The 27,751-nt window shown below is 38.5% G+C and overlaps 1 protein-coding gene across 1 annotated transcript in view; it reads left to right on the top strand.

The window, feature by feature from the left end:
• HMCN1 (hemicentin 1) overlaps positions 1 to 27,751 on the top strand; it is a 292,886-nt gene that overhangs the window by 47,776 nt on the left and 217,359 nt on the right. The window contains exons 3-4 of the mRNA XM_058177873.1: positions 11,260 to 11,418; positions 12,467 to 12,589. Coding sequence (XP_058033856.1) covers positions 11,260 to 11,418; positions 12,467 to 12,589 — 282 coding nt within the window. The remainder of the gene's footprint in view (positions 1 to 11,259; positions 11,419 to 12,466; positions 12,590 to 27,751) is intronic.

Here is a 27,751-nt window from a genome sequence, read left to right on the forward strand (position 1 = left end):
ATATTCAAATTCAGTTTCACATCTATTTATCGAATAATTTTCCTTTAGTTTTTGTCCATTTTCTATCTGTATTTTTCAAACCAACTTAACCCTAATTTTCAATAATTTCTTTATTCCTCCTTTCATTTCCATAACTTTTATCCAATCTCTAATAATTTCTATATTTTCCTCTTTAATCACTTCATTCGTTTATATTATTTTAATCGCCAAATTCCAGTTGTCTCCCCAAAAGATTATATCCGAATTAAAATTTTAACAAATTTGTTCCACATTTTACTTAATCCCTTTAACCAATAACTTCTACTTACACATTTTAAATTTGCTTTATCTAAAACCACCTTGATCCAAATTTCTCTATATCCTTAACTCTAAATCTCTCCAATAATTATCTTCACCTTTAAGTATTTTTACCACTATCCGGATACCATACGCACAGTAATAATTAAATAATTTGGGGATTCCTAATCCACCTTCCTTTTGATTTTGATACCACATTTTCTTCACTAATCTGGGTCTTTTGCTACCATTGCAAAATTTATCCAGTTTTTCTGATATCCTTCAATATCTTTCTCTGTCAAATTTAGTGGTAGCATCTCGAATAAAAAGTTGAACTTGGGCAGCAACATCATCTTACACATTGCAATTCTACCAAACCAAGACAACTTTAAAATTTTATATTTATCTATCTTCTTCTCAATTTCGTTAATCACCACATCATAATTAAGTTTTTCAATTCTTTAACCTTAAGTGAAAGCACTATACCCAAATATTTCAATGTGTTTTAATCCTTATCCCAAATTGCTCTTGCATATTCTCAGACTCATTACCATTACTATCCATCAATAATTCTGACTTTGACCAATTTACTTTCAATCCTGTCATTTCTTCAAATTCTATCAAATGCTTATATATCTTTTCAAATCTTTCTCTACATTTTCAAAATAATTAAAGTATCATCCGCATACAAATTTATCTTATACCCCTTATATCCTTCTAATTCTTCATCTTTTTCTATCATTTTTGTCAATATTTCCATAGCCAATAAAAATAATGTTGGGGACAGGGGACATCCTTGTCTCGTACCAGCTTCTAATTTTATCTCTTCAGTTAATATTCCATTCACCTTCACTCTTGCACTGCTCTTTTGGTACAATTTTGAAATAACATGTATAAACTTATTACCAAAGCCTAAAGCCTCCACAATTACTTTAATTGTTTTCCATTGTACAGAGTCACAAGCTTTAAAATATCCAATAATACTATACCAATTTTATCACCATTATATTCAGCTACATCTATAATATTTAATACTCTTCTAACAATATCACTCATGTATCTACCCTTCACAAAGCCTACTTGATTATAACTTATATATCTATCTATAAATCTATTTAATCTATTACTTATAATAGCAGTAAATATCTTTGCATCCTGATTAATTAAAGAAATGGGCGATAGGACTCAATCCTTTCTAAATCTTTATAAAGTTTTAGAATACACAGATATACAGAAGTGACTATGTTCAACAATGATGAACAGTACTAATCAGTCTGCAGTTATTAAAATATTCTTTTAAGTGGAATCAAAACCAGGGTCCATCCTTACACTCAAATAAATAGAGTTAAACATTTTACTAATTTTTATTGGATTGTTTCATGTGGAGCTTCCCTTTAAAACTGTAGGTAGCACAATAACAATTATTTGGCTACCTGCAAGTTTAATAGGCAATAGCCTGTTTCCTTTGCATTTTCAATTTTTTCTGATGATCAGAGGTGGGTTTCAGCAGGTTCTGACCAATTCTGGAGAACCGGTAGTGAAAATTTTGAGTAGTTCAGAGAACTGTTAGTAAAAATTTGGACTGGCCCCACCCCCATCTGTTCTCTGCCTCCCAAGTCCCAGCTGATCAGGAAGAAATGGGGATTTTGCAGTAACCTTCCCCTGGATTGGTGATGGAATGGAGATTTTACAGTATCCTTCCAAACTGGAGTGGGGTGGGAATGGAGATTTTACAGTATCCTTCCCCTACTACGCCCACCAACCCACACTCACAGAACCGGTAGTGAAATTTTTTGAAACCCATCACTGCTGATGATGTAGTGTAGTGTAAGTAACATATGAAACACTGGTGTGTGTGAGTTGATAATTTTGGATTCTGATTTTCTAATGATTAAGACAATTCCAAGCTGAATAATTTTTGCAGTCTTGGTATTATTAATTCTTTAAATTCTTTATAAAACTCAACAGGTAATCCATCCTCACCTGGAGCTTTCCTAATTTTAATTTTGTATTATTCCATTAATCTCATCTTGTGTTATATCTTCTTCCATCAATTCCTTATATGTTTGATCAATTTTCACCACATACTTTCTAAATAACTTTGCAATTTTCCCGATTAATTGGTTTCTTTGAATATAGATTCTGAAAAAGTTTCTAACCACTTCACATTTCTCTAATTTTTATAACATCTTATACCTCTATCATCTATCAAACTCCAATTTCTCTCCTCTCTTTTATCTTTCGCCATCTTTGCCAATAATTTAGAATTTCTATTACTAAATTCAAAAAAATTCCTATTTAAAAATCTCAAATTTCTTTTTACTAACTCTGTATCTTCTTCTATCATTTTATTTCTTAACATATTAAGCTCCTGAAGAATTTTTTTCTTTAGTAAGCAAAATTGATTTTCCAATTCTTTAATCTTATTTTTATCTCTTTCCATTTTAATTTTATAATTTTTATATTTTCCTACTTGATAATTTAATACTCTCCCTCTAAACACCGCTTTCATCGCATCCCAAACAATTTCAAATTTTAACCTCCCGTTATCATTTAATCTCCAACTTTCCTCCAATTTTTAAGTATCCATTTTTATCCTTTTCATTTTATACAATTTCTCGTCATATCTCCAATAGCTTCTTTTTCTCAAAATTAAAATCTAAGTCCACCATAACTTCTGCATGATCAGAATCTTTAAAATTCCCATCTACCTTATCCACATTATTCAACAAATCTTTAGAAAGAAAAATATAATCAATTCTAGAATATGTATTATATATCTTAGAAAAAAAAGTGTATACTCTCTCAATTCCTTTAACCTCTCTCCACACATCAACCACGCCGTTTCGAAGCATCCACATATTTAAAATCCCCAGTTTATTTGCTCCTCCACAGCGGGTGGGATTAGTACTGTCTATTTTATCTCTGATTAAATTAAAATCCCCAGCCACAATTACTTTCCCTACACTTTCATTCTCCAAAATTTTTGTTATTTTTTCAAGAAATTCTCTTTGTTTTTCATTCGGTAAATATAAATTAACAAGTGTCACTTTTTCCTCATTAAGATTTCCAACAATTATTACATATCTTCCATCTTCATCCAAAATTACCTTATGTTTTTCAAAGTACACCCTATCTGATATCAGTGTTGCAACTCCTCTAGCTTTTGAAGTTCCAAATGCTTTTTCATATATTTGCATACCTTTTATATACATTCTATTTGAATCTTCAGATTTCTGATGAGTTTCTTGTAAAAATAAAATGTCTGGTAAATCCCTTTTAATCTTAAACTCCAATCTTCTTCTTTTAATCTGATTCCCTGTACCCTTCACATTCCATGACATTATTTTTATAACTCCCATTTAAAATATAAATTTTTTAATCCTATCCCCGCATCTTCCTTTCTGTGCCCCCCACCACCCAACATTAAACTACCATATAAACAACAATAAGAAAACAGAAAAAAAACAAAAAACAAAACAAACAATAAAGTACAAACAATCTTCTTCCCCCACATCCTCAACGGTTTCGCCTCTATAAAGAGAATGGTGGGGTAAGGACCTTTCCTTCACTTCACAGGGCTTAATAATGAAGATTTATGAGGATTAATGCTGTTTGGAATGCACCGTTATGGATGAAAGTTAATAAATCATGAAGTGGAAGTGTTAATAGCCCAGCAGACTGAATTTAAAACTGGTAGGTCATCTGAAACTGCTTGAATTAAGGAGTTTTATGTGGGATGACCGAACTGGCAGACACAAGGAGTTTGGAATAAACTGCTGTCTTTTGCTTTCCTTATTATAATTATCGTGTTCTGTGTTAAATGCTGAGGCTAAGGAATATCAAAGACTGAATTTGCTTTCTCAAGAGGCAATTTGCTAATGAGAAGAATTTTAATTGAAGAGATCGATCTTTTGTGCTGGACTGATTAGCTGATTGGCTGAAGAAGATTTTATTAGGTGGATAATTTTTTTATTATTTTTCTTTTGAGAGGAAATTAATACCTTGTTTATATTACAGAAAACAAAAAAAGGACTTTGTTTTGAAGTTCAAGCTGGTTTGTTTTTTTTTTCTCTCTGCCGACGTGGAGAAAAAATGGCGCTGATTAAGCTGTGAGGTAATTGTGTTTCTTTGTGGAGTGAATATGACTCATAAGTTGCTGATAAGCTACTAACGAGTGCAAATAAGCCGTTTCGCTTCAATTAAAGATTGTCGTCCCTTGATCTTCATCAAGACCCTCTGTAAAATTGGTTTGACTGCTGTCCTTTGATCTTTACTAAGACTCTTTGAAAATTGGAATCCCAGTTTGAGAAATTTTTGTTTTTGTTTTTCAAAATGACTCAACAACTTTCAGAAACGCAGCAAATTGCTGCAGCTTTAAATAAAATTGGGGAAAAATAGCAGCACTATCAGAGCGTATAGATAATTTGACATTTAAACTGACATCCGTGCAAAATTTAAAGCAAGATATGGATGATAACTTTGCTAAACAAAAGAGGAAATGACAATGATTAAAGATGAAATGGAGCAGCTGCATGTGCATGAGGCAAAAGTAGATCGGCAAATTGGCAAAATATTTTATAAAATGAGCAGCAAGATAAGAGAATTTGTCTTTTGGAAGAAGAGATGAGGAAATATAATTTTGTTATCAGAGGAATCTCGGAAGAAAGGAAGATAAATTGAAACAGCGGGTTTGAAATGGATTAATGATTTGGACACGCAACTTACGCTCACAATAGCAGACCTGGCAAGCGTTTTAGAATTGCATATAGAAGGCAAAATGGTTCTAACAGGAATGTGCTTGTCAGGTTCGCAAATCTTGGTGATAAGTTGGAAGTTATGGCCAAGTTAAGAGAGTTGGGAGATGCTTTGAAGTTTGAAGGGAAGACTATTCAAGTCTTCCCGGATATATCAAGAGAAGAAAGGGCATGGAGATTTTTTTTAAAACCAATTACAAAAGTTTTGAGAGATAATGGAATTAAATACAATTGAGGCCACCACAACAATTGAAATTTTTTATAAAGGAAGGATGCGTACAATCACCCCAGATATAGATGCATTATTATATTTACGGGAGCTTGGACTGATTGAGATGGAGGATTTAATGGAGATAAAAGATCAAATGCTTCAGATGGGTGGAACATACGTGGAAACAACAATCTCAGAGGAAGAAAAAGGGGCTATTGGAGGGCAAGACTCCAAAGGGTTAAAGAGGAAAGAAATATCACCTGTGTTGGTTGAACAGAAGAAGAGTCGTGAGGATACAGTAGGAGAAGAAGCAGATAAGAGTCTTGGAAAATATGAAGCTGAATGCGGGTCATCGTTATCTTTTTTTTTGAGTGATGAATTTAAATAGACAGCCCGAAAGAAGTGCCCCGGCCATTGGCACGTCCCCTCTCTCCCAGTTTTCTTTAAGCTTAATCTTTATCTGTGATGTTTTCCTTGTTGTGATATTTCTTTATATATATATATATATATATATATATATATATATTTATATATATATATATATATATATATATATATATATATATATATATATATATATATATATATATATATATATTTGTTTTCTGAGGTTTTCACGGGTGTTTGTATATAGGTCTTTGGTTGTTCGGGTTTTCTCCCGTGTAAGATTGGAAGTGTCTTGGCGGCGTTTAGCGAAGTCTCATTCGTCATCTTCAGGCTTCAACCGTGCTTCTGGGAGCAATGTGTGATCGCAGCTGTTTCTTCCTTTTAACTGCTAGTGGGGTTTGAACTGATTGGGTGGGAGCTTGGCTGTGCTCTGATTGGATGGGGTTTTCTGTGCTCTGATTGGCTGGGGTGTGTCCTGTGTTGGTGGGGGCTTGGTTGTGCTCAGTCTAGTCTGTGCTGCAGGGGATTTGAGCTGGTGAGCTGCATAGCTGTTGTTTGGCTTTGTGGTCGTGCTACATCTTCATAGTGGGTGTCAGTCTGCTGCATGTATGGATTGGAGGGTTTGAAATGGCTAATGTTGCAGCTGCGGTCTGGCTTCTGGTCCTTGGTCGTGCTTCATGATCAGTGTGGGTTTGGGTCTGCTTTCTGGGTGGATGTGTGGTGGTGACATCCTGTGTGGACCTTGAGTGTGGGTCTGGTGTCATTCCTCGTGTTAGGGACTCGTTTGTCAATAAGGGCGGGTTTCAAATGGCTGGTAGGCGGAGGTGTCATCTCGTTTGTTCATGCTGTGTGGGCGTTTTTCTATCTCAATGGCTTCTCTGATTATTCTGTTGTTAAAGTGTTCAGTTTTGGCGATAGTTCTGGTCTTTTTAAAGTCAATATCATGTCCTGTGACTTTAAAGTGTTGGACCAGGGAAGAAGTTGGTTCCTCTTTTTTGAATGAGTTCTTGTGTTCTTCAATGCGTGCACTTATTCTTCTGTTGGTTTGTCCAATGTATGTGGTGGGGCAGGCGGTGCATGGGATTTCATATACTCCTTGATTTTCTAACTCAATTTTGTCTTTGGGGTTTCTTAGGATGGTGGATATTTTTCTGTTTGTGCAGAATGCTGTCTTGATGTTGTGTTTGTGGAGGATCTTGCTGATTCTGTCTGTGGTGCCTTTTATATATGGGAGGAGGGCTGTGCCGTTTTCTTGTTCTCTGTCTTGGATTTTAGTGGGGGGTTCTTTTTGGATTAGCTTGGTAATCTTATTTCTTTGGAATCCATTGGATGTTAGTATGTTAGTGAGAGTGTCTAGTTCGGGTTTTAGGTGTTGTTCATCAGCTAAGCATTTTGTTCTGGAGATGAGTGTCTTGGCTACGGAGTTGATCTGTGCTGGGTGGTGGTGTGAGAGTGCGTGCAGATAGCGGTTTGTGTGTGTTTTCTTCTGGTAGATGGTGTGTCCTAGGGAGCCATTGGGTTTCTGTAGACTAAGACATCCAGGAAGGGAAGTTGGTTATTAACTTCTGTTTCCATGGTGAACTGTATTTTGGGGTGTAGGCTATTGAGGTGTGTGAGGAAGTTGTCAAGTTTTTCTTTCCCGTGTGGCCAGATTATGAAGGTGTCGTCTACATATCTGAGCCAGAGTTTGGGTTTGTGATCAGATTTTCTAGTGCTTGGGTTTCAAAGTGTTCCATGTAGAGATTGGCAATGACAGGTGAGAGGGTGACCCCATGGGTGCTCCGTCTACTTGTTTGTATTTTTGTCCATTATAGATGAAGTATGTGTTGGATAGGCAGTGGTTGGTCAGATCTAGGATGTGCTTGGGGGGGTTATATTTGTTTTGGATAGCTGGCAAGGCTTCTTTGATTGGCACTTGGGTGAAGAGGGATATGGCATCAAAGCTCACGAGTAGGTCGCTGGGCTGTAAGTTTTGTTTCTTTATGATCTCTATGAACTGGAATGAGTTTTTTACGTGTGAGGTGATGGATTCTGCATAGGGCTGTAGTTGTTTGGCGAAATTTGGCTAGGTTTTGTAGAGGTGAGCCTATGGAGCTGACTATGGGTCTGAGTGGGGTTCCTTCTTTGTGTATCTTGGGGAGGCCATAGAGCTTAGGGCATCTGGATGATTTCTCTCTGGGAATGATTCTTTGTTGGATTTCTTCGCTGATGGGGGAGGCTTTTATTTTGGATCTAGTGGTTTTTTCTAGGTAGGTGGTGGGGTCTGTGTTTAGGGGCTTGTATGCAGGGTCTTGGAGTAGGTTGGTTAATTTGGTTTGGTAGTCAGATGAGTTCATAACCACCGTGGCGTTGCCCTTGTCTGCTGGTAGGATTATTATGCTGGTATCTTTTTTCAGGTTAAGTAGTGCTGTCTGTTCCTCTTTGGGTAAGTTGCTTTTGGGTGGCTTGCTGGTGCAGAGGATGTTGGAGATCTCGAGTCTGATTTTGTTAGCGTCATCGGGGTTGATTTTGGTCAGGCTGGTTTCAACTCCGCATATAATGTTTTCGGTGGGGATGTATTTGGGAGTGACTGCAAAGTTGAATCCTTTGGAAAGGACATCGGTTTCAGCTTTGGTGAGGATCCTATCTGAGATGTTATGCACTGTTTGTTTCATGTGTTGCTGTGAGGGTGGAGGGGTTTGTTTCTGGCGTTCTTGTAGTCTTCGGAGTTTGTTGGTATATATATATATTTGTTGGTATATATATATATTTATAATATATATATATATTATATTTGTTGGTATATATATATATATATATATATATATATGTGTGTGTGTGTGTGTGTGTGTGTGTGTGTGTGTGTGTGTGTGTGTATGTGTAGGTCTTTGGTTGTTCGGGTTTTGTCCCGTGTAAAATTGGAAGTGTCTTGGCGACGTTTCGACGAAGTCTCATTCGTCATCTTCAGGCTCCCAAATGAAGCTGAAGCCTGAAGATGGAGATGAACGACCCAAGACACTTCCAATTTTACACGGACAAATGACAACAACCTAAACACACCTCAGAAAACAAATATATATATATATATATATATATATATATATATATATATATATATATATATATATATATATATATATATATATATATATATATATAAATATATGCTGTTTGAAAAAGGTACTTTTTCATGGCTATGTTAGGTTGTTTTGTTTTATTTATTTAATTAATGTAGAGGCTGCTAGACTCCAAATGATTTTGGGAACCTTACATTAAAAAGAAATGGAACAATTAAAAAAATATTAGGAAATGAACAATAGACATCCAGAGAGGCAGATCGAAAAACAAAAAGCAGCCTATAGGGGTTGAGGCAACTACTCTGCTCCACTAGTTTGCAGCTGTAACTGGGGATTGACATCTGGTAACATGCCTTAGAACAGGGGTCTCCAACCTTGGTCCCTTTAAGACTTGTGGACTCCAACTCCCAGAGTCCCTCAGCCAGCAAAGCTGGCTGAGGAACTCTGGGAGTTGGAGTCCACAAGTCTTAAAGGGATCAAGGCTGGAGACCCCTGCCTTAGAAGGCCTCAACATCTCTAGAATGACAACCAGATTCAGGCTGAAGATCGGAGATGGTATTCAGCCAGATGGTAGAAGAAGACCTTCTGCGCACAAATTCCAATCGTGCTTTTTATAATTTTGTGAACAACAACAGAGTTGTTAATGCTTGAAATAAACTACCTGACTCTGTGGTCTCTTCCCAAAATCCCCAAAGCTTCAACCAAAAACTGTCTACTATTGACCTCACCCCATTTCTAAGAGGTCTGTAAGGGGCGTGCATAAGAGCACAAGCTTGCCTTCCGTTCCTGTCCTATTGTTTCCATTTGTTATATCCAATTAATATAGTCATTATATATTTATACTTATATATATGCTTTTATATTGTATAGTTATTTCATGCTTATGCTTATATATACTGTGTGACAAAATAAATAAATAAATAAAAATACTTTGCTGTAGGTCTTGTTGAATGTGACTAATTGGAACTGAAGACAGAACATCTGGTAAATATCAGATTGAATATTTAGGTTGCCAAATTTTAACCTAGAAGATTTTTTTTTGGAATCATGTGTTTAAGCGGCGTACATGAAAAATCGACTGTTATTGTTAATCATTTTGTTTCTAAAATGGGAATCATAGGACAAACCAAAAAAAAGACTTAAGAAGATGAGGCTTTTTAGAAATAAAATATAACATATACAACACTGATAGTCAAGATAATATGGTAATTTATCAAAGCAATGTTTTCTTATAGCAGCAGTAAAAAATAATAGGGCTTATATTAATTTTTCCCCAAAGATAGAAAACCATTGCCAGTTCACATGAATCAAAAAAACATTTCCTTTTAAAACATTCTTCCACCATGTTCATTCTAGCTGCTAGTTGTTTTTTTTGGGCTTGTCTTGTCTTTCTATTGGAAAACCAGAAGCTATATTTTGAAGTATTGGTGCTTCCAAGTAGAGTAATGAATCAAGCTGTCATATATTAAATTTGGCTAATGAGCAGTTTTTATTGATTTCTTAGTTGTGCTTCCTTCAGTTGATCTTCCAGATAGGCTAGTTTTGAAAGCAATTAAAACTAGAAAATAGAGTGCAGTGGTAACTTGCAAAAATACTGTTACATCGACAGCTTTAGAAGTATCTAAAAATCTTGTTGTGTAAACTATAGTACAATAGGAAATGTATTAATAAATAAATAGGAACTTGATAATCATATTTTTATACTGTATCCCTGGTAGCAGTAACTCAATTTGGAAGAGCGGGAGGATATTTCGAACTAGACTGCAATATCTTAAAAACTGTATGTGCAGCATCTATGTTCAAACATTGGGTAACTGAGGAATTAACAATATATGGGCTTAAAAAGAATTATGGATATCATTTTATCAGGATTGAAAACATTAGAAAGTAGATCCAGATTTGTTCCCATAATTATAATTATGGAGCCTTCGTCCCCCTTTGTTAGAAAACAGTGCCCCTCCCCATTTATTTTCCTGCTAGTTCTATTGAAAAGGCATTGGGTACACCGATGGAAAGAAAAAAATAAATGAAACTGGGAGGACCCCCATGTAATGTAAGGGCAATTCTCCAACAGCTTCTCCTCATGCGTCATCTGACATCTTTTTGGAAGGCAGATTGACTTCTACAGAAACTTTTCAGGACAAGTGGGTGAGAAAGTTTAATACTAGTTTTGTTCACTTAACTTATTTTAGGATAATGTAAAATTTACAAATAAAACTTTCTGTGTCAGACATGCATTGTTCTAAGCCAGCATCTTTGTGATTTGGTGTAGATTTGATGTGAAGTGAGAACCTGGAAAACCTGCCTTAAACAATTGGGGTTTTCCCACTTAAAATCCTACACCCATGATATGCAGTAGGCTTGGTGAATGTGGAGTTTTTGTAACCTTTTTTAAAAATCTTTCAGACTGATTTTGATTTAGGCTTTCAAGAAGAGACTGGACTGCCATCTGTCAGAAATGGTGTAGGGTCTCCTGCTTGGGTGGGAGGTTGGACTAGATGACCTACAAGGTCCCTTCCAACTCTGTTAATCTGTTAATTTGTCTTTTTGTTCATTTCCCTGTTTGCCATAGGGAGGGGGTGACTGTCCAGAGATGAGCATTGGAGCCATCAAAATTGCTCTAGAAATTTCTCTTCCTGGTTCATTCATCTATGTATTTACTGATGCACGGTCCAAGGATTACAAACTAACTCATGAGGTCTTGCAGCTGATTCAGCAGAAGCAGTCCCAGGTATGAACTTATAATACTGCCTGTTCCAAAATACATTGCAACCGTTCTATAAAATGTGTGTTCTGTGCAAAAGGTAGACAGTGCTATGCTCTTCTATTCAGAAATGAATCTTAGTAAATGAGGATGATTTTGTTATTGTAAGGCTATAATGTTTGTTTATTATATCTTTGTTGCAAGCTGTTTAAAGGCAGAATGATTGAAGTGGCATAAAACATTAATTAATTAATTAATTAATTAATTAATTCATTCATTCATTCATTCATTCATTCAGTGGAGATTTCTGTCTAATATATCTATCCTCAATTGCAAGGTAAGTCAATGATATAGCTAATTCCAACGAATAATAATGAGGCTCAAACAATATCAATCTATAATTCTCTACCACATCTTCTACATCTTACAATTTCTGTGTTACCACTTTCTATGGTTCCATTCATGAGATGAAGGAACATATTTGCTTTCCCTCTGTAAAACTATTGATTTATTACTTCTGCTAGTTTTGATGCCTATTTATGAAATTTATGTAGCGAAAATACCCTCATCTGTGCTAAGAGGGAAAGTAGCCACAGCTTGGCGCACCGTGAGACTGGAAGAAATAAAAATAAAAATTGGATGGGGGCAACTCCAAAACAATCCAGCAAAGACTAAGCCTGCTCAACCATGGGGTGTAGGAGAGGATGGAAAAGTTGATATGGCACCAAATTTAATGGACTATCCTTTGTAAATACACAGGTGGATGGGGCATTCCACATTCTATTGTTTTCTTGCAAGTGATTTGTGTGTGTGTGTGTGTGTGTGTGTGTGTGTGCAGTAATTTCTTGGGCTTTCTGGAATGATGAACCAAAAAACTAAATCCTTTGAGTTGCTCATTGTTATATAATGTATGGCTAATTGTTTTGAAAATGAATGTACAGTATTTATAATTTTTATCTCTTAAAATGTTATAGTGCGTAGTTTTCTTCAGCTAACTGATTTCTGATGATCTCATTTTCTCATTCATTTTCAAATGAAGACTAAATAACGATCTTTTTTTAAAAAAACTATTCAGGTTGTATTTGTTCTAACCGGAGACTGTGATGACAGAGCACATATTGGTTACAAAGTCTATGAAGAGATTGCTTCAACTAGTTCTGGTCAAGTTTTTCACTTGGATAAAAAGCAAGTTAATGAGGTATGATGGGAGCTTGTCTTGATTATGATCTAATTGTGTTTTTTAAAATGGAATATGGGATAAATATTTAATTTCCTGATTTTTTTTTTTTTTTTGTGTGTGTGTGTAAAAGAGGGAGGGAGGGAGACAATTTGTGAATTAATTAGGCTTGGAGATTAAACTAAATAAACCCAGGATGTTATATTTATTTATTTACTTCTCAATCTGTTCTATTCTGTTTCTGCATATGTATGAAAATCTGGAGGGGCAAAGTATGTAAATACCAATTTTAAATACACATTTTAAAATGCATATTTTAGAAGCATGTTTGATATGTTTGAGAGTTCCTTCAAAACGTTCAAAGCTATGCAAATTCAAGAGAATAATTCATATGCATAAGGATTTGGGGGGTGCAAATCAAATCAACTTGCAGTAGAATTCACCAAAATTAAATAATCAAGGAGCTCTTTTTAGAGAATTACTCAAAGCCTCTTCATGATGGAAGAGAAATTTGAATCTAAGTGTTTCTGGTCTTGTATCTGTGGTTGGTATATAAAAGATGTACTTTAGATGTACTAAGTACTTAGTTTCTTATTTCTGTATGGGATAGAGGTTAGATGTAGGACTATGTGAAGGGAGATCCAGATTTGAGTCCAGCCATAGCCATGACAACTAACTGGGTGACTTTGGGCCAATGATATTTTCTCGACTTAATTTATTTAACTTCAAAGTTATTGTGGGAGAAAACAGAAAGGTATGTTGTGTGTGCAACTTTTGAGTTTTTGAATAAAAAATGGGATATAAATCTAATAAATACACAAATCTAACTATGGTACACAAACTCCACAGAATATTAGATGTTCTGACTATGACACTTTATATCTTTTTTGTTTTTCTATTTTTTCAACTTTTTCTATTTTTGTCTTTTTTTGCCTTTTCTTTGATATCTGTCTTTTTCCTTATATTAACTTGTATCATTTTTTTTATCTTCTTGTTTAAACCTTTAATAAAAATTATATACAAAAAATATTGTGATTGTGTCCTGGCTTAATTTTATTCAGAATGCCAGGTTCCCTGTTAGAACAGCAATCCTTTTCAAGAAGACATATCTAGACTTATTTATAAGGAGAACTATTTTGTTTAATGATGACAATTGCCTTATAAAAATAACATTATTAAGAATATAATATATTGGAAAAAGAGAAATAGAATATGACGATTTCATTAATAAATTCTTTATGGAAACTCTGTTTTCCATAATAGCATGCTCTTTGTTTACAGCAGGTGAACAAAAACAGTTCTATTACCCCATCTTCTTGTATCTCACTTTTCTTGTTTTCAACAAAAGTCAGTTTGCTTGCTCTCCCCATCAAACCCCAACATGGTTTATTATTAAAATAATTTATATTGGCTTTAATATAAAGAAATAAGAAGAAAAACATATAAAAGGCAAATAACAACAACAGCAGCAGCAGTAATACCTGGAGACAGCAGAACAGAAGAGAAACTGGAGAACATAATAAAATACAAAGACTTGCAAATAGAATGACTTTGGCAAAAGGAAACAAAGATAGTACATTAGTGATAGGTGTCTTGGCTACAATCCCGAAACGTCTGGATCATCACTTGAGAACTATCAGCACTGACAAAATCACCACCAGTCATTTGTAAATGAAACATTATTTCAAACAGCTCAAACACCTGGTGACAATACCTATCGAACAGCAACATTTGCCAACCTCCAAGTCCTTGAAAGGACTGAATACATGGACAAAAATGCCAAATCTCATCAAAATACTTGGTTGACTGTACAACCAACCGTAATAATATAAAAACAATAGCACCATAAACCTCCCATGTTAACCTCAGGCTTGGGAGCAGAGCCAGGTCTGAAGAGCTTTCCAGAACTCAAGGAGAGCGGGTCACCCCACTCTTGAGTAGGCTGACCACTACTTTCTTCAAGGCCAGTGGGACTAACCCTTCTCTCAAAGAGGATAATACAATACCAGTACATGGACCTATCTCTTGGTCATCTCCTGGGCTTCCTTAACAACCCAAGAGGGACCATGATCTAACAGATAGGTGGACAAACTAACAGATTGGCTGACCTTGTCCACTTTTTGGGGTATCATAGAATTGAACTCAGTCCAGATAACCACATAAGATTATGCCTCAGGCAATTTACTTATACTTGCTTAGTGAAGCATATTCTCAGACATATAGAAAACATTTTAAAAACATTTTAGCCTTGAGCACACACAGCAATATTGGCAGTCTCTCATATCATTAGCAAGCCAAGTCATGAGCAGAGACACAACAACCCAACATAGTAATGTTGGAATGGCATTGTTTTCCCATTATAATAGAATAATATTTTTGCTTATATGCCAAGCTTGGCTTATCTCATTCTGGCGTGCAAGTTTCATGTTATGATTATACAGGAACAGTTTTTCACATGCTTTCAGTACATGGATTTAAGTTAGCCCAACTCCTTGGCTTTGATATGTTTGACTTTTTCCAGCCACAAAAGTAGGTCACAAAAGCAAATGTATTGACAACATCTGGATTCATCTTGGGAGTTAATTTTATTTTAATTTATGCCAATTTCCACTTGAGACCCTGAGGCTGTCAACCATTAGTCGCTAGACCCCATGTAGTCCATGACAAAGTCACTTAGCCTAAGGCCCTGACTTCCTGCTTGGAAAGAAGCCAAACCTAATGCAAAATTAGAAATGGCATTTTTTGAAGAATAAACATTTTAGGGTATATATTTTCCTGGAATAGAATAATTTTTTTCACAATTATCCAATGAGAAGAAATATAAAGTCAGAGATACTAGTATAGCTAGGGCAGGGAACACAGAAGCATTGGGAACAGATGAGAATGAAATATTTTAAAAAGCAGTAAATCTTTATAAAGTTTTAGAATACACAGATATACAGAAGTGACTATGTTCAACAATGACGAACAGTACTAATCAGTCTGCAGTTATTAAAATATTCTTTTAAGTGGAATCAAAACCAGGGTCCATCCTTACACTCAAATAAATAGAGTTAAACATTTTACTAATTTTTATTGGATTGTTTCATGTGGCGCTTCCCTTTAAAACTGTAGGTAGCACAATAACAATTATTTGGCTACCTGCAAGTTTAATAGGCAATAGCCTATTTCCTTTGCATTTTCAATTTTTTCTGATGATCAGAGGTGGGTTTCAGCAGGTTCTGACCAATTCTGGAGAACCGGTAGTGAAAATTTTGAGTAGTTCAGAGAACTGTTAGTAAAAATTTGGACTGGCCCCACCCCCATCTGTTCTCTGCCTCCCAAGTCCCAGCTGATCAGGAAGAAATGGGGATTTTGCAGTAACCTTCCCCTGGATTGGTGATGGAATGGAGATTTTACAGTATCCTTCCAAACTGGAGTGGGGTGGGAATGGAGATTTTACAGTATCCTTCCCCTACTACGCCCACCAACCCACACCCACAGAACCGGTAGTAAAATTTTTTGAAACCCATCACTGCTGATGATGTAGTGTAGTGTAAGTAACATATGAAACACTGGTGTGTGTGAGCTGATAATTTTGGATTCTGATTTTCTAATGATTAAGACAATTCCAAGCTGAATAATTTTGTTATGTCTATTCATTATGCATGATTGAGCAACCTAGTTATGTTCAGTCTCAAGATAAAGAAGGAATGAGAAATAAAATGAGAAATAAAGAAAAAATGTTCAAAATGTGGCAAGATCAGAACAGAGGCAAACCTTCTCAATAGATGCATATTGAAGAGTCTTGGGAATATTTTTAGTCTAAAGTTATGTCGTATTTTTAGACTAAAGTTGAGGTGTACCAATGTTTCTTTTAAAGCACAGCCTAATTTTTAGGAATATAATTTGGGAATGATTGAATGAGTTCTATGGATCTGCTTATTCTGAATAATTGCATTTGCAACTAAGCATAGTTTCACTACATATTTGGATTTCTTATATAGTATACTTATATAGTATATAGTAAAAGTGTGTTAAAAAAATACAATAATTTTGTATCTCTTTTGAGGACTTTCAGGTTCCACATGGGTATAGACAATAGCCATTTTGCAAGCACTTATTATTGAATTTGCAGAATCAAAAAGACACATGTTCTTAATTTGGATAATTTGAACCATTTGCCATAACTGTAAACATTCTCTTGTGTATACAATATTCCACCAGCTGTCTGTGGTATTCTTCAAAAAAAATGTAAATATGTTTTTTTCCAAACTGTTTGGAATTTTAGTCTGTGTAGTCAGAGTTTTGACAATGTTATTGTTCCATGCATGCATTCTAGGGCAGGTTGATCGAGACATTGTGCATAGCCATTGGCTTTTCTGGTTATAGAGCGGTATATATCACCGGTATATATTCCATCACTCTGCTAAACAAATAATTCCATCAACACTGTCAAACTATTTACTGAATCTGCACTACTATTAATAGTTCCCATCACCAATCTCTTTCCACTTATGACTGTATGACTATAACTTGTTGCTGGCAATCCTTATGATTTATATTGATATATTGAGCATCAATTGTGTTGTAAATGTTGTACCTTGATGAACGTATCTTTTCTTTTATGTACACTGAGAGCATATGCACCAAGACAAATTCCTTGTGTGTCCAATCACACTTGGCCAATAAAATTCTATTCTATTCTGTATCAGTATATATGAAAGTGAAATGTCTATAAGAACTAATTGTTGTTAAATAAATCTCAGCCACAAATATATATAGCTTGCCTTTTAACAGGAAGCATATCAATATGCATAAGTGGGGAATTGGGTATTATGAATATATTTGGAATATTATCAGAAGACATGATGAAAACTCTGTAATTTCACAACATATGGACAGATTTAACCATAATTTCAACTGGGAAACTGTGACCATCCTAGACCAAGCCAAGCCCAAAATCACTAAGGAATTTCTAGAAGCCTGGCACTCTGACAAATTAGCCATCAGTAGACTGATAGACATAAACAATATCTACATAGTATGCAAAAGAGACCATCAACGAGCCAAAAGGGGAACAAAAAGACCAAAACAACCCCTATCAGCAATCAGCACCCAGATGAGCATAGATTAACTCCAAGATTAACACCAGACCAACAATCAAGAAGTAAACAATACCCTAATCAAGGAACTGCCAAACAAGCTGACAGTAAAACAGACCAACCAAAGAAAGTTCAAGACCACCCCCATCAACAATGACAGGGCAAGCCACTAGAATAAACTAAGAACAAACCTCACTCCTTACTAGCACTGATATTACTTAGTTTAGGTAATGATATGTCTACAAGAAAACAAGCAAGCTCAGAGCACATCAAGGACACCTCATATTATCTGGAAGCTGCTCGATTGGGTGTGTTTGGTTTTTCCTGCAGGTTATAGCGACTAAAGAAATCTTTATTTCTAATGTTAAGTATAAATCAGGATATGTGGCTTATTTTTTTACTTTACAGGTAAGAGTTGTGGCACCCGTTTCCAGTATAAAATTTGAATTAGTGAGGTAGGAATTTCTGATACTTGCCCCCCAAAAGTCATTTTGTAAAGAAGGGATAGATAGCAGAAATCTCCAAGACCAGGTAAGGAGCAGCCATATGGCAATTCCCTCAAAGGTGGAGAAAAAAGAGAATCAAGATTTAAATTTTGGAATTAACCAAAATTTCGTAGACGGTAGGCTTCCTGAGTTTTGTTAGCACAGAAGTTATGCTTTCCAAGCTCTTTGCACTAAGTATATTTATATTCATGAATCTGCTTTGGGAATGTAAGGTCTTGAGAAATGTGGAGTCTAACTCCTGTAACTGGTTGGGGAGAGGAAGTTAGGAGGTAATGTTTATGGCCCTGGTTTAGCCTCTTGTTGGAAATTAGATATTGGTATTGCTCTCTAGAAGCATATCAAGATGATGCTTTTCTGGAGGGTTTTTAATGGTGGATGAGGATACTGTCTGAATCCTAAGCATATGCTCTCATTTGAGGTATGCTAATATCATTGGTAATTTTAATATTTAATGCAATTGAATTTAATATTTGGGTGTACTGGGTGTAGATAAGCCTTAAATAAAAATGCCGTTAAGACATCCATTGAGATAGATACCATCTATTACCCAGTCAACCTAGTACCCAATCAGAAAAAAAGAGGACACACACAGAGAGGACCAATAAAAAAATGGAGCTAAAAGCATATTGAAGAACCATTTTATCAACACTTCATAGGAAACATCCAATCATCAACGAACCCTACCTGAATTCAAATCAGATGCAGACCAGAAATACCACAAGGGAACCCTCCTTTCTGAGCTATTGAAGAAGCCTTGCAAAGACATGGAGTGAAATGTCCACAGAAAACCTGGAAAATACCTCAGTTTTAATTCCCCGAACCTTGGAGTACCTGACCACAAAAACTGTACAACAAACCTGTTTTATCTCTAGTACAAAAAATTCATTAAATTCCATGTTACTGATCCCTGTAGTAGACTAATAATCTCAAACGTGGGTCTTTTTAGATTAGTCAAGATGTGGGGGGGGGGGGATTCTAGGTTTTGCAACTAATCTTTTTCAGCTGAGATTTGAATATAAATCAACTGATTCTGTCAAACATTTTCTTCCAGGACAAACAAACAACATTCATAGCCAGTCATGTAAAAATGTTCCCAGGAGCAATATTCCTTAAACTGATGGCCTGTAGATATGTTAGAATTATGAAACTGAAATTCACACTTCACTTTTCTTACACATAGATGATTTAGTCTTCCAGGAATGCTTATCTATGTTTATCCTGATTTTTTATTTGCTTTCAATGACAACATTGGAAGCATATGATTTGTTGGAATGTGTTCATAACTATATCAATCAAGGACAATAAAAGAGTCATCATTAGGTTTTTAGTGGGCCTTCAACCTTAAATTGCACCTATAATTCCCAGATCAGCGGTCTCTCTCTATTTGACTTGAAAAGCTGTAGCTTTTTGCCTTTATGCTGTACTGTAGGTGGGAAGCTTTAGTCTATGGATTGAATATGTATGAATTAAATCTGCATGCGTAAATAGAGAATTATGTGGCGGGAACTTCAGATGCAGTCCGAAGTAGCTTCAACATGTCTGCTTACAGCCAATTTGGACTTCAAGGCAAAATAAATTCTCCACCTTTGTCCTACAAAGTGAATGAGCATATTCCTTAGAAGGGGAAGACAAGTCCTTTCCATAAAAGTCTCCCTCCCCCCCCAAAAAAAGTTCAGTTTGATAAATCAGTCTACAAGGAAGAGTGTTGTGTAATTTTGCTAAAACCATATGTAAATCACAAGAAATCTTGGTTTTAGCACTCTTATCACCAGGAACCACAGTTTTTAAAGGATTTTTCAGATGTAGGCAGAGCAGTTACTTAAATCTATCACATACTTCCCCCCCCTCATTTGGACAATTTGGAAAATATATTAGCTTCTGGCTTTCTTTAGGATATCCTACCCCAAAAAATGCATTAGGGTTTAAGGCTGTGCTTGATTTTGTTGATTTTGGATTTGCAGTGGTGCTAGATTTTGAGAGACTGTTTAATCTGGCAAAGTTTAGGCACTGTGAAAAGAAATAGCAGAGGAACCTCAAGGATATTGTGCATAGTGTAACTCAGTGGCAGGGAGCATGCCTTGATATGAAAAGTCCCAATTCAATTCTTAGATTGCTATTTTTTTTTAAAAAAAACCCACCCAATTAGCAAAATGGCAGGTGACTTCTGCTTAAACTATATGTGACAGATATCTATGAATGGAATGTCCTATTGAGTGTTTGTGTGTATGTGAGAGAGAGAATAATTTTGTCTAGATAATCTATAGCTTGACAGAATATATATATTTATATATATTTAATCTCTGGAGAAAAGTGGTGAATTATGCCTGTGGGATCCAAGGAGTCGTAGTCTGGCATGCATACAAAATTTACAATAGAACTTTCTTCCCACAGGAAAAACATCAGCTTCAGTTTTGCTCTGCAGATCAAAAAAGCATGAATCAAAGTAGAGATAGCATTTAGCACAGCAACAGCACTTAGGCTTATATACCACTTCACAGTGCTTTACAGCCCTCTCTAATAGTTTACAGAGTCAGCATATTGTCTCCAACAATCTGGGTCCTCATTTTATTGACCTCGGAAGGATGGAAGTCTGAATGTAATTCTCCACAAGGGCTATTTTGGAGTCCAACTAGTGTGTAATCTTTAAGAGCAGAAATGCTGAATTATTCATGTAATGTATCTTTAAAAGTTTTGGTGGGAAAAAAACACATTGCTGATTGGTTGAAGCCTCCGGCTAAACTGTATATAAAGAGAGGTTTTTCCCAGCACTGGCTGCTGGGTTCACCATATAGTAAAGAGCTGTTGTCACTATCCTGGTCTCCTGCCTCGTTATTGCCCGAATCTAACACTGGCGACGAAGGTGGGATCTCGAGGCTAAGAGCGCCAGGAAAAGAGCTGAACTCACCAGGAAGACGCGAACCCAGCAAACAAGGGGCGGAAAGCAGCGATGTCCGGCTACACACCGCCAGCGCCATTCGACCCAGCCAAGGAAAAATGGGGGTCATACATGGCTCATTTCGAGTGTTTCCTCGAGGCGAACGAACTTCAAGGAGTTTCAGACAACAGGAAACGAGCGTATTTCCTGAGCCACTGCGGTCCAGAAGTTTTCGACACCGCAGAATCCTGGCGAGCAACGCCGTACAGTCGGTACCGTGGCAAACTCTGCAGACTTTATTGAAAGCCCATTATGCACCAATGCCGTCCAAGTATGTACAGCGGTTTGAATTCGGGGCGCAGACAGCAAGAGGCGAGTCCATCAGCGCATACATGGCCGCCCTGAGGAAAGCCTCAAAACATTGCGAGTACCGAGACTTGGATGAGGCATTGCTGGAGCAACTCATCCGTGGGGTCAGGGACATCCGTTTGCGGGCGGCTGCTGTCTAAAAGCAACCTAACGCTGGCAAGCGCCTTGGGCGAAGCCAGGGCTCACGAGATGTCTACCCAAGCGGCGGAAACCCTACAAAAGCAGGTCGCACCAGCGGCTGGTGCGAAATCAACCCGGTCCACAATGAAGAGGTCCAGGCTGAGTCGGACGGTGAGGAGAGGAAGGTCTTCCACACGGGAGGCGGAGAAAGAAGACCGGGGTGACTGCGAGTTGCGGAGGGCAACACCAACGACAACAATGCAAATTTAAGGATGCAACTTGTCGGCGGTGCGAAAGGAAGGGCACCTAGCACAGGCCTGTCGAGCACCCCAACCTTCCGCCAAAAATTCAAACCGGCCAATCAGAGCGCGGGGCAGCGGCGGCCCGTGATTGGTCAGTTTAAAAAGGCGCGGTTGAATCAGACTGTCGTGAGAGTGGGTCACGCATCAACACGCCTAGAAAAAATCTTTACAAAGGCAAAGATTGAGGGGTGCCGTGCCGATTGGAGGTGGACACGGCTCATCGATCACGATCATGTCCTGGGACACTCTCGTGAGAGCCTTACCCGCCATCATAAGCGCAAGCTGCAACCACAGAAATTAAAGGTACAAGACTACCAAGGGAATCGCATCCCTGTTCGAGGGGTAACGTCCGTCCACGTCAGTATGGACAATACAAGAAAACTCTGCCCATCACCATCGTCGATGGGACCCTGCCAAGCTTGTTGGGACTGGACTGGTTCGAGCATTGGGCATGGGGTGACTGGAATCTTCAGAAGCAGTCGACCTCAAAGACGCACTCATGAAGAATTTGGGGACGTTTTCAAGACTGCCTGGGCAAGTACAGGGACCCCTATCTCCTTTAACTTAGACCCCAAGTTGCCCTATCCGTCTAAAGGCTAGGAGGGTCCCGTTAGCCCTAAAGCCCAGGATTGACCGGGAACTGGACAAGCTAGTAAACCAGGAATTCTAGTGCCAGTTGACCATGCTAAGTGGGAGACCCTATAGTCACCCCAGTCAAACCGGACGGGTCGGTCCGGTTGCGCTGACTACAAGGCAACGCTTAACAAAGCGTTGCAAAGAGTGCTTACCCGTCCGGTGGTACAGCACTTACTGCACTCAATGGGGCAAGGGCAAGTTTTGCCAAGCTAGACTTGGCCCAAGCCTATCAACAGCTGCCCGTAGATAGCAGCACAGCCAAGCGCAGACAATTGTGACTCACAGAGGGGCTTTTAAGTGTACCCGGTTACAGTTTGGGGTTAGTGTGGCTCCAGGGTTATTTCAGAACCTAATGGAGCGGCTATTGCAGGACTACCAGGGTGGTACCATACTTTGACGATGTACTGGTATCCGCTGAGAATCTAGAGGAATTAGGGGTAAGGCTGCGAAAAGTTTTGGGCATTTTCCGGTCTGCGGTCTCAAAGTTAAACTGAACAAATGCCAGATCGGGGTTGAGTCTGTGGAATTCCTGGGCTACGGATAGACAGGAAGGATTCACCCACTGAGAGCAAGGTACGGGCCATCAGGAAGGCCCCAGTTCCAAAGAACAAAACGGAGTTACAGGCATTCTTAGGTCTGGTCAACTTCTACGCGGTATTCTTAAAATAAGGCAACAGTAGCCGAGCCGCTGCATAAATTACTAGCAAAGACGGCTGCATGGTCTTGGGGAAAGGCGGAAGCTAGGGCATTCAAGGGTAAAGAATCTCCTATCGAGTGATAGCCTCCTTATCCAATACAATGGCACGCTGCCATTAGTGTTAAGCTGCGATGCATCTCCCTATGGGGTGGGGGCTGTGCTCAGCCACAGGTTGCCAAATGGCACAGAAGCCCCTATTGCATATTACTCCCGAACCATGTCATCAACTGAAAGGAATTATAGCCAGCTTGATAAGGAAGCCTTGGCTATAGTCTCCGGAGTAAAGAAATTCCATGAATATGTATTTGGTCGTGATTTCGAAATCATCACGGACCATAGACCTTTGCTAGGCCTGTTGGCAGGCGACCGCCCAACGCCCGTGGCACTTTCGCCCAGACTGACCAGATGGACTATCTTCCTAGCAGCGTATTCTTACAAATTACTACACCGGCCAGGGAAGGAGTTAGGGCATGCAGACGCCCTGAGCAGATGCCCGTTACCAGAGACTATCGAAGGCCCCACTCCGGGGATACCAGTTCTGCTAATTGACTCTTTGGACTCTGGCCCAGTCACATCCAAAGAGGTGGCTCGGGGATAAGGACATTACAATAAGAACTGTAATTGGTTGGGTACAAAGAGGTTGGCCGCTGCGCGGGCGGCGTTTAAAGAATTTGTAAAAAACGTGGGAACTCTCAGCTCAAGGGGTGCCTGCTATGGGGGATCAGTGGTGATCCCGGAGAAATTGAGGAAAAGGTATTGGATCTCCTTCACGAAGGCCACCCAGGGATCGTGAGAATGAAGGGTCTAGCGAGAAGCTATGTGTGGTGGCCCTTAATGGACTCGGAAATTGCTGAAAGGGTAGGAAATGCCAGGCCTGCCAGGAGTCAGACCACTACCCCAACGGCCCCGATTCGAGAATGGGAGAGACCCCAGGGCCCTGGTCTAGGATCCATATCGATTTTGCGGCCCTTCCACGGCCAAACCTTTCTGGTAGTAGTCAATGCCTACTCCAAATGGCTGGAAATCATTCTCATGAGATCCATGATAGCCAAGGCCGTGATTTCAGTCCTACGGCACCTATTCGTAACCCACGGGTTGCCAGACACGTTAGTCTCCGATAACGGCCCGCAATTCACGGCAACCCAGTTTGAGGGGTACTTGGCAGAGGAGGGCATCCGGCATGTCCTCTCGGCGCCTTTCCACTCTGCGACGAATGGCCTTGCAGAGCGTTCCGTTCGGGCGCAAAGAAGCATTGTCCAGAATCAGGCCAGGCGATTGGCAAACAAAAATCGATACCTTCCTGGCAGTCCAACACAGAACCCCTGTGTCACAACTGGCAGAAGCCGGCAGAGCTATTAATGGGTCGGAAGCTTAGGTGCCCACTAGACCGTTTAAACCCAAACTACACACCAGGCGGTTACAAAGGGGTACAGGGTAAAACAAGAGGGATGGCAGTAGGCGACCTAGTGTGGGCACACAACTACAGCGAGGTCCGACCTGGGTAACAGGAAAAATCCTAGAATAACAGGACCAAAATCATATCTAGTAGAGATAGAGGATGGCCGGGTATGGAAGCGCCACATAGACCAGATAAGGAAGCATAACGGTAAATCAGAAACAGGCGAAACAGGCCCTGACTATTCAATGTTTGAATCCACAGCTGACTCAAACCCGGGGCAAACGCGGGACTTATCTGAGTTCCAGGAGATCCAGCGACGCCAACCGGTTCCTTCCGAAAACAGCAGGCACGAGTCTGCAAATAATCCAGGGCCGGATGGCCTAGAGGAGGAGCTGAGAGGAACAAACAGTCCCTCCGGTCAGCTCGACTCACTCCCAGAGAATGAATTGCGCAGGTCCGAAAGAGTCAGAAGACGCCCAGTCTACTTGCGTGATTACGTTGAGAAATAAGATGTTAATTTTATGCAGATAATGGTAAAGTGTTTTCTGGGAGGGAAGGAGTGTAATGTATCTTTAAAAGTTTTGGCGGGAAAAAAGCACGTTGCTGATTGGTTGAAGCCTCCGGCTAAACTGTATATAAAGAGAGGTTTTTCCCAGCACTGGCTGCTGGGTTCACCATATAGTAAAGAGCTGTTGTCACTATCCTGGTCTCCTGCCTCGTTATTGCCCGAATCTAACAATTCAGGTTGCCTGTTTTTGGAAGTGTTCTTGAAGAGACTGTTGTACAGTATCTGGATCTATTCTGAACTGAACTGCAAAAATAGCAGTAGTAGCTTTGGCAATGCCACACTTGTACCATATATAATATTGACAGCACTGGCTGTAGCCAATCTTTTTTTTTTTAAGCAACTGAGCTTTAGACAAAAAAAATAGACACCTAAACTTTTAATAAGCAGTAATTTTATAGTTGAAGGACAAAAAGGCTGAAGAGAGATATTTTTCTTAAAATATCTAGGTTGTACAAATGTTTAATTCTTTCCAGTGGTTTTCTCTAGCAATATGGCTGATTTAGGAGAATTATCTCACCCAATAAAGAGATGGTGTGGCATCCTACATCTTTTTTAGATGAGCAGCCTGTTTGATCCCAAATCTGCGCAATATACATGTCAATGAAGTTGTGAACGTTTCCAAATTGTCTTTATATTTTTCAAATCTATGCTAGTTTTCACAGAGCTATACATGTAGACATTCCTTATAACTCTAAAACTTCCAAACTGGTTTATGCATGAAAATCTTTGAGCCTGCTCATTGCCATAGTTTTCTTAAATTCTAGAAACATGGATGGCAGCTTGCCAAATGTTACATGCATGGAAAATCTGCATACTTGCCCCCATATGAGGGTATATGTAGCCTGTTTATCAGTAGCAACCTCACTACTGCTTCAAGAACTGGTCAACAAGAGGATTAAAGAATCCCAGACTTGTTGTGGCCTGCCAGTAGCAAGCAGAACTGTCAGCAGAGTCAGACAGTGAAGAGGTTGGGGTGGAACCTGGGCTAGTCCTGAGGGCAACAATAAAAGACATTAAAAAATATAAATATGGTGTTCCCCTTTCTTTATGTGTCTCTTCAGCTCCCTGTCCAACTACTTATTTATTTATTTAGTAAACATTTATGCCACCCATCTCCCCTACAAGGTACTCTGGGCGGCTTATAAATTATAGAAACAAATGAAAAATAGTTAAAAGATTAAAATAAACTAACATTAAAATATTATGTTGTGTCTGCGCTCCCCAAGCCGGCCCTCCTGCCAGAAAGTGACTTGGAGCTGGGCCTGCTGCCAGAAAGTGACTTGGACAGTGAGGCGGAAAGGCCGTCAGGAGCACCAGCTTCCCTGACTCAGCTCCAGGAGCCAGAAGCAGGCCAGGTGGAAGAGATAACGAGGCCTCCGTCCGAAGACTCTTCCCCCCCCAGGCCACGCTTTCAGACCCAGCTGACGGCAATCAGGCTTGGTTGGACCCTAGGTTTCGTAGGCAGGAGAGGAGGGAACAACAGAAGCAGGGGTGGGGCAGGCCTAGGAAGTGCTGAGTCATGGAGCCACACTCCACAGAATATAAAAGGCAGCGAGAGCTGCTGTGTGTCTTTGTAACAGGCAAATCCATTGATTGACTAAGAGCTGAAGTTTGTTCCTGGGTGACTCACCAGCGTCGTGGAAGATAACGGAGGCTCTTGGCATATGCTGGCTATTCTGCTGCCAGAGCTGATAGTGCCGGCTAATTAAGCCATCACTCGGAGGCGAAGGAGGATAGAACATATTATTAAAAACTGTGCTTATTGCTCGATTGCATTGGGATTTTTTATTTAAATTAATAGAGAAAATGCAATTTGGAGATTGTTTTGTTAGAATAATTAAAGCGATTTATGGAGAGCAAACAGCTCAGATTATAATAAATGGTAGTCTGACAGAAGTTATTAAGATTGCGAAAGGAACGAGACAGGGATGTCCTTTATCACCACTATTGTTTGTTTTGACTCTAGAACCATTATTGGATAAAATTACTTGGTTTCAATATGGGCAACTAAGTGCTAGATGGAAAGAAGATCAAAAAATTGGTATAATGCAAAGGGAGGAAAATTTAATAAAGCAAATTAAAGCATATAAAGAGATTGTATAATGTGTTGCTTGAAATAGATTCGGAAAAGGATTTGGTAAAGGACTGTATGATAAAATGGACACAGAATATTCAGGAACCAATAATGTTGGAAACATGGGAGAAAATCTGGGTTAGAAATGTTAAGTTTACACATGCACAGTATTTAAGGGAAAAATTTTATAAGATGTTTTATAGATGGCACTTAGATCCCAAAAAATTATCATGTATGTATCCTGATATCCAAGCGAAATGTTGGAGGTGTGACTGTGATGACGCTACATATTTTCATATTTGGTGGACTTGCAAGAAAATTAAGGCCTTTTGGATAAGAATTTGGTGGATTATTCAAAATGTCCTGAAGAAGAAGATAAAGTTCCTGCCGCAATTTTTCCTTTTGGGAATTATAACGGATTGTACAGGGATTGAGACTAAATTGATTCTGAATTTAATAACAGCAGCAAGGCTGTTGATTGGACAATATTGGAAGAAAAAAGAGTTACCTACAATAGAAGAATGGATATTGAAAGTTACTAATTTGGCTGAGA

Source organism: Ahaetulla prasina, chromosome 3 (assembly GCF_028640845.1).
Source record: "Ahaetulla prasina isolate Xishuangbanna chromosome 3, ASM2864084v1, whole genome shotgun sequence".
Lineage (NCBI taxonomy): Eukaryota > Metazoa > Chordata > Lepidosauria > Squamata > Colubridae > Ahaetulla > Ahaetulla prasina.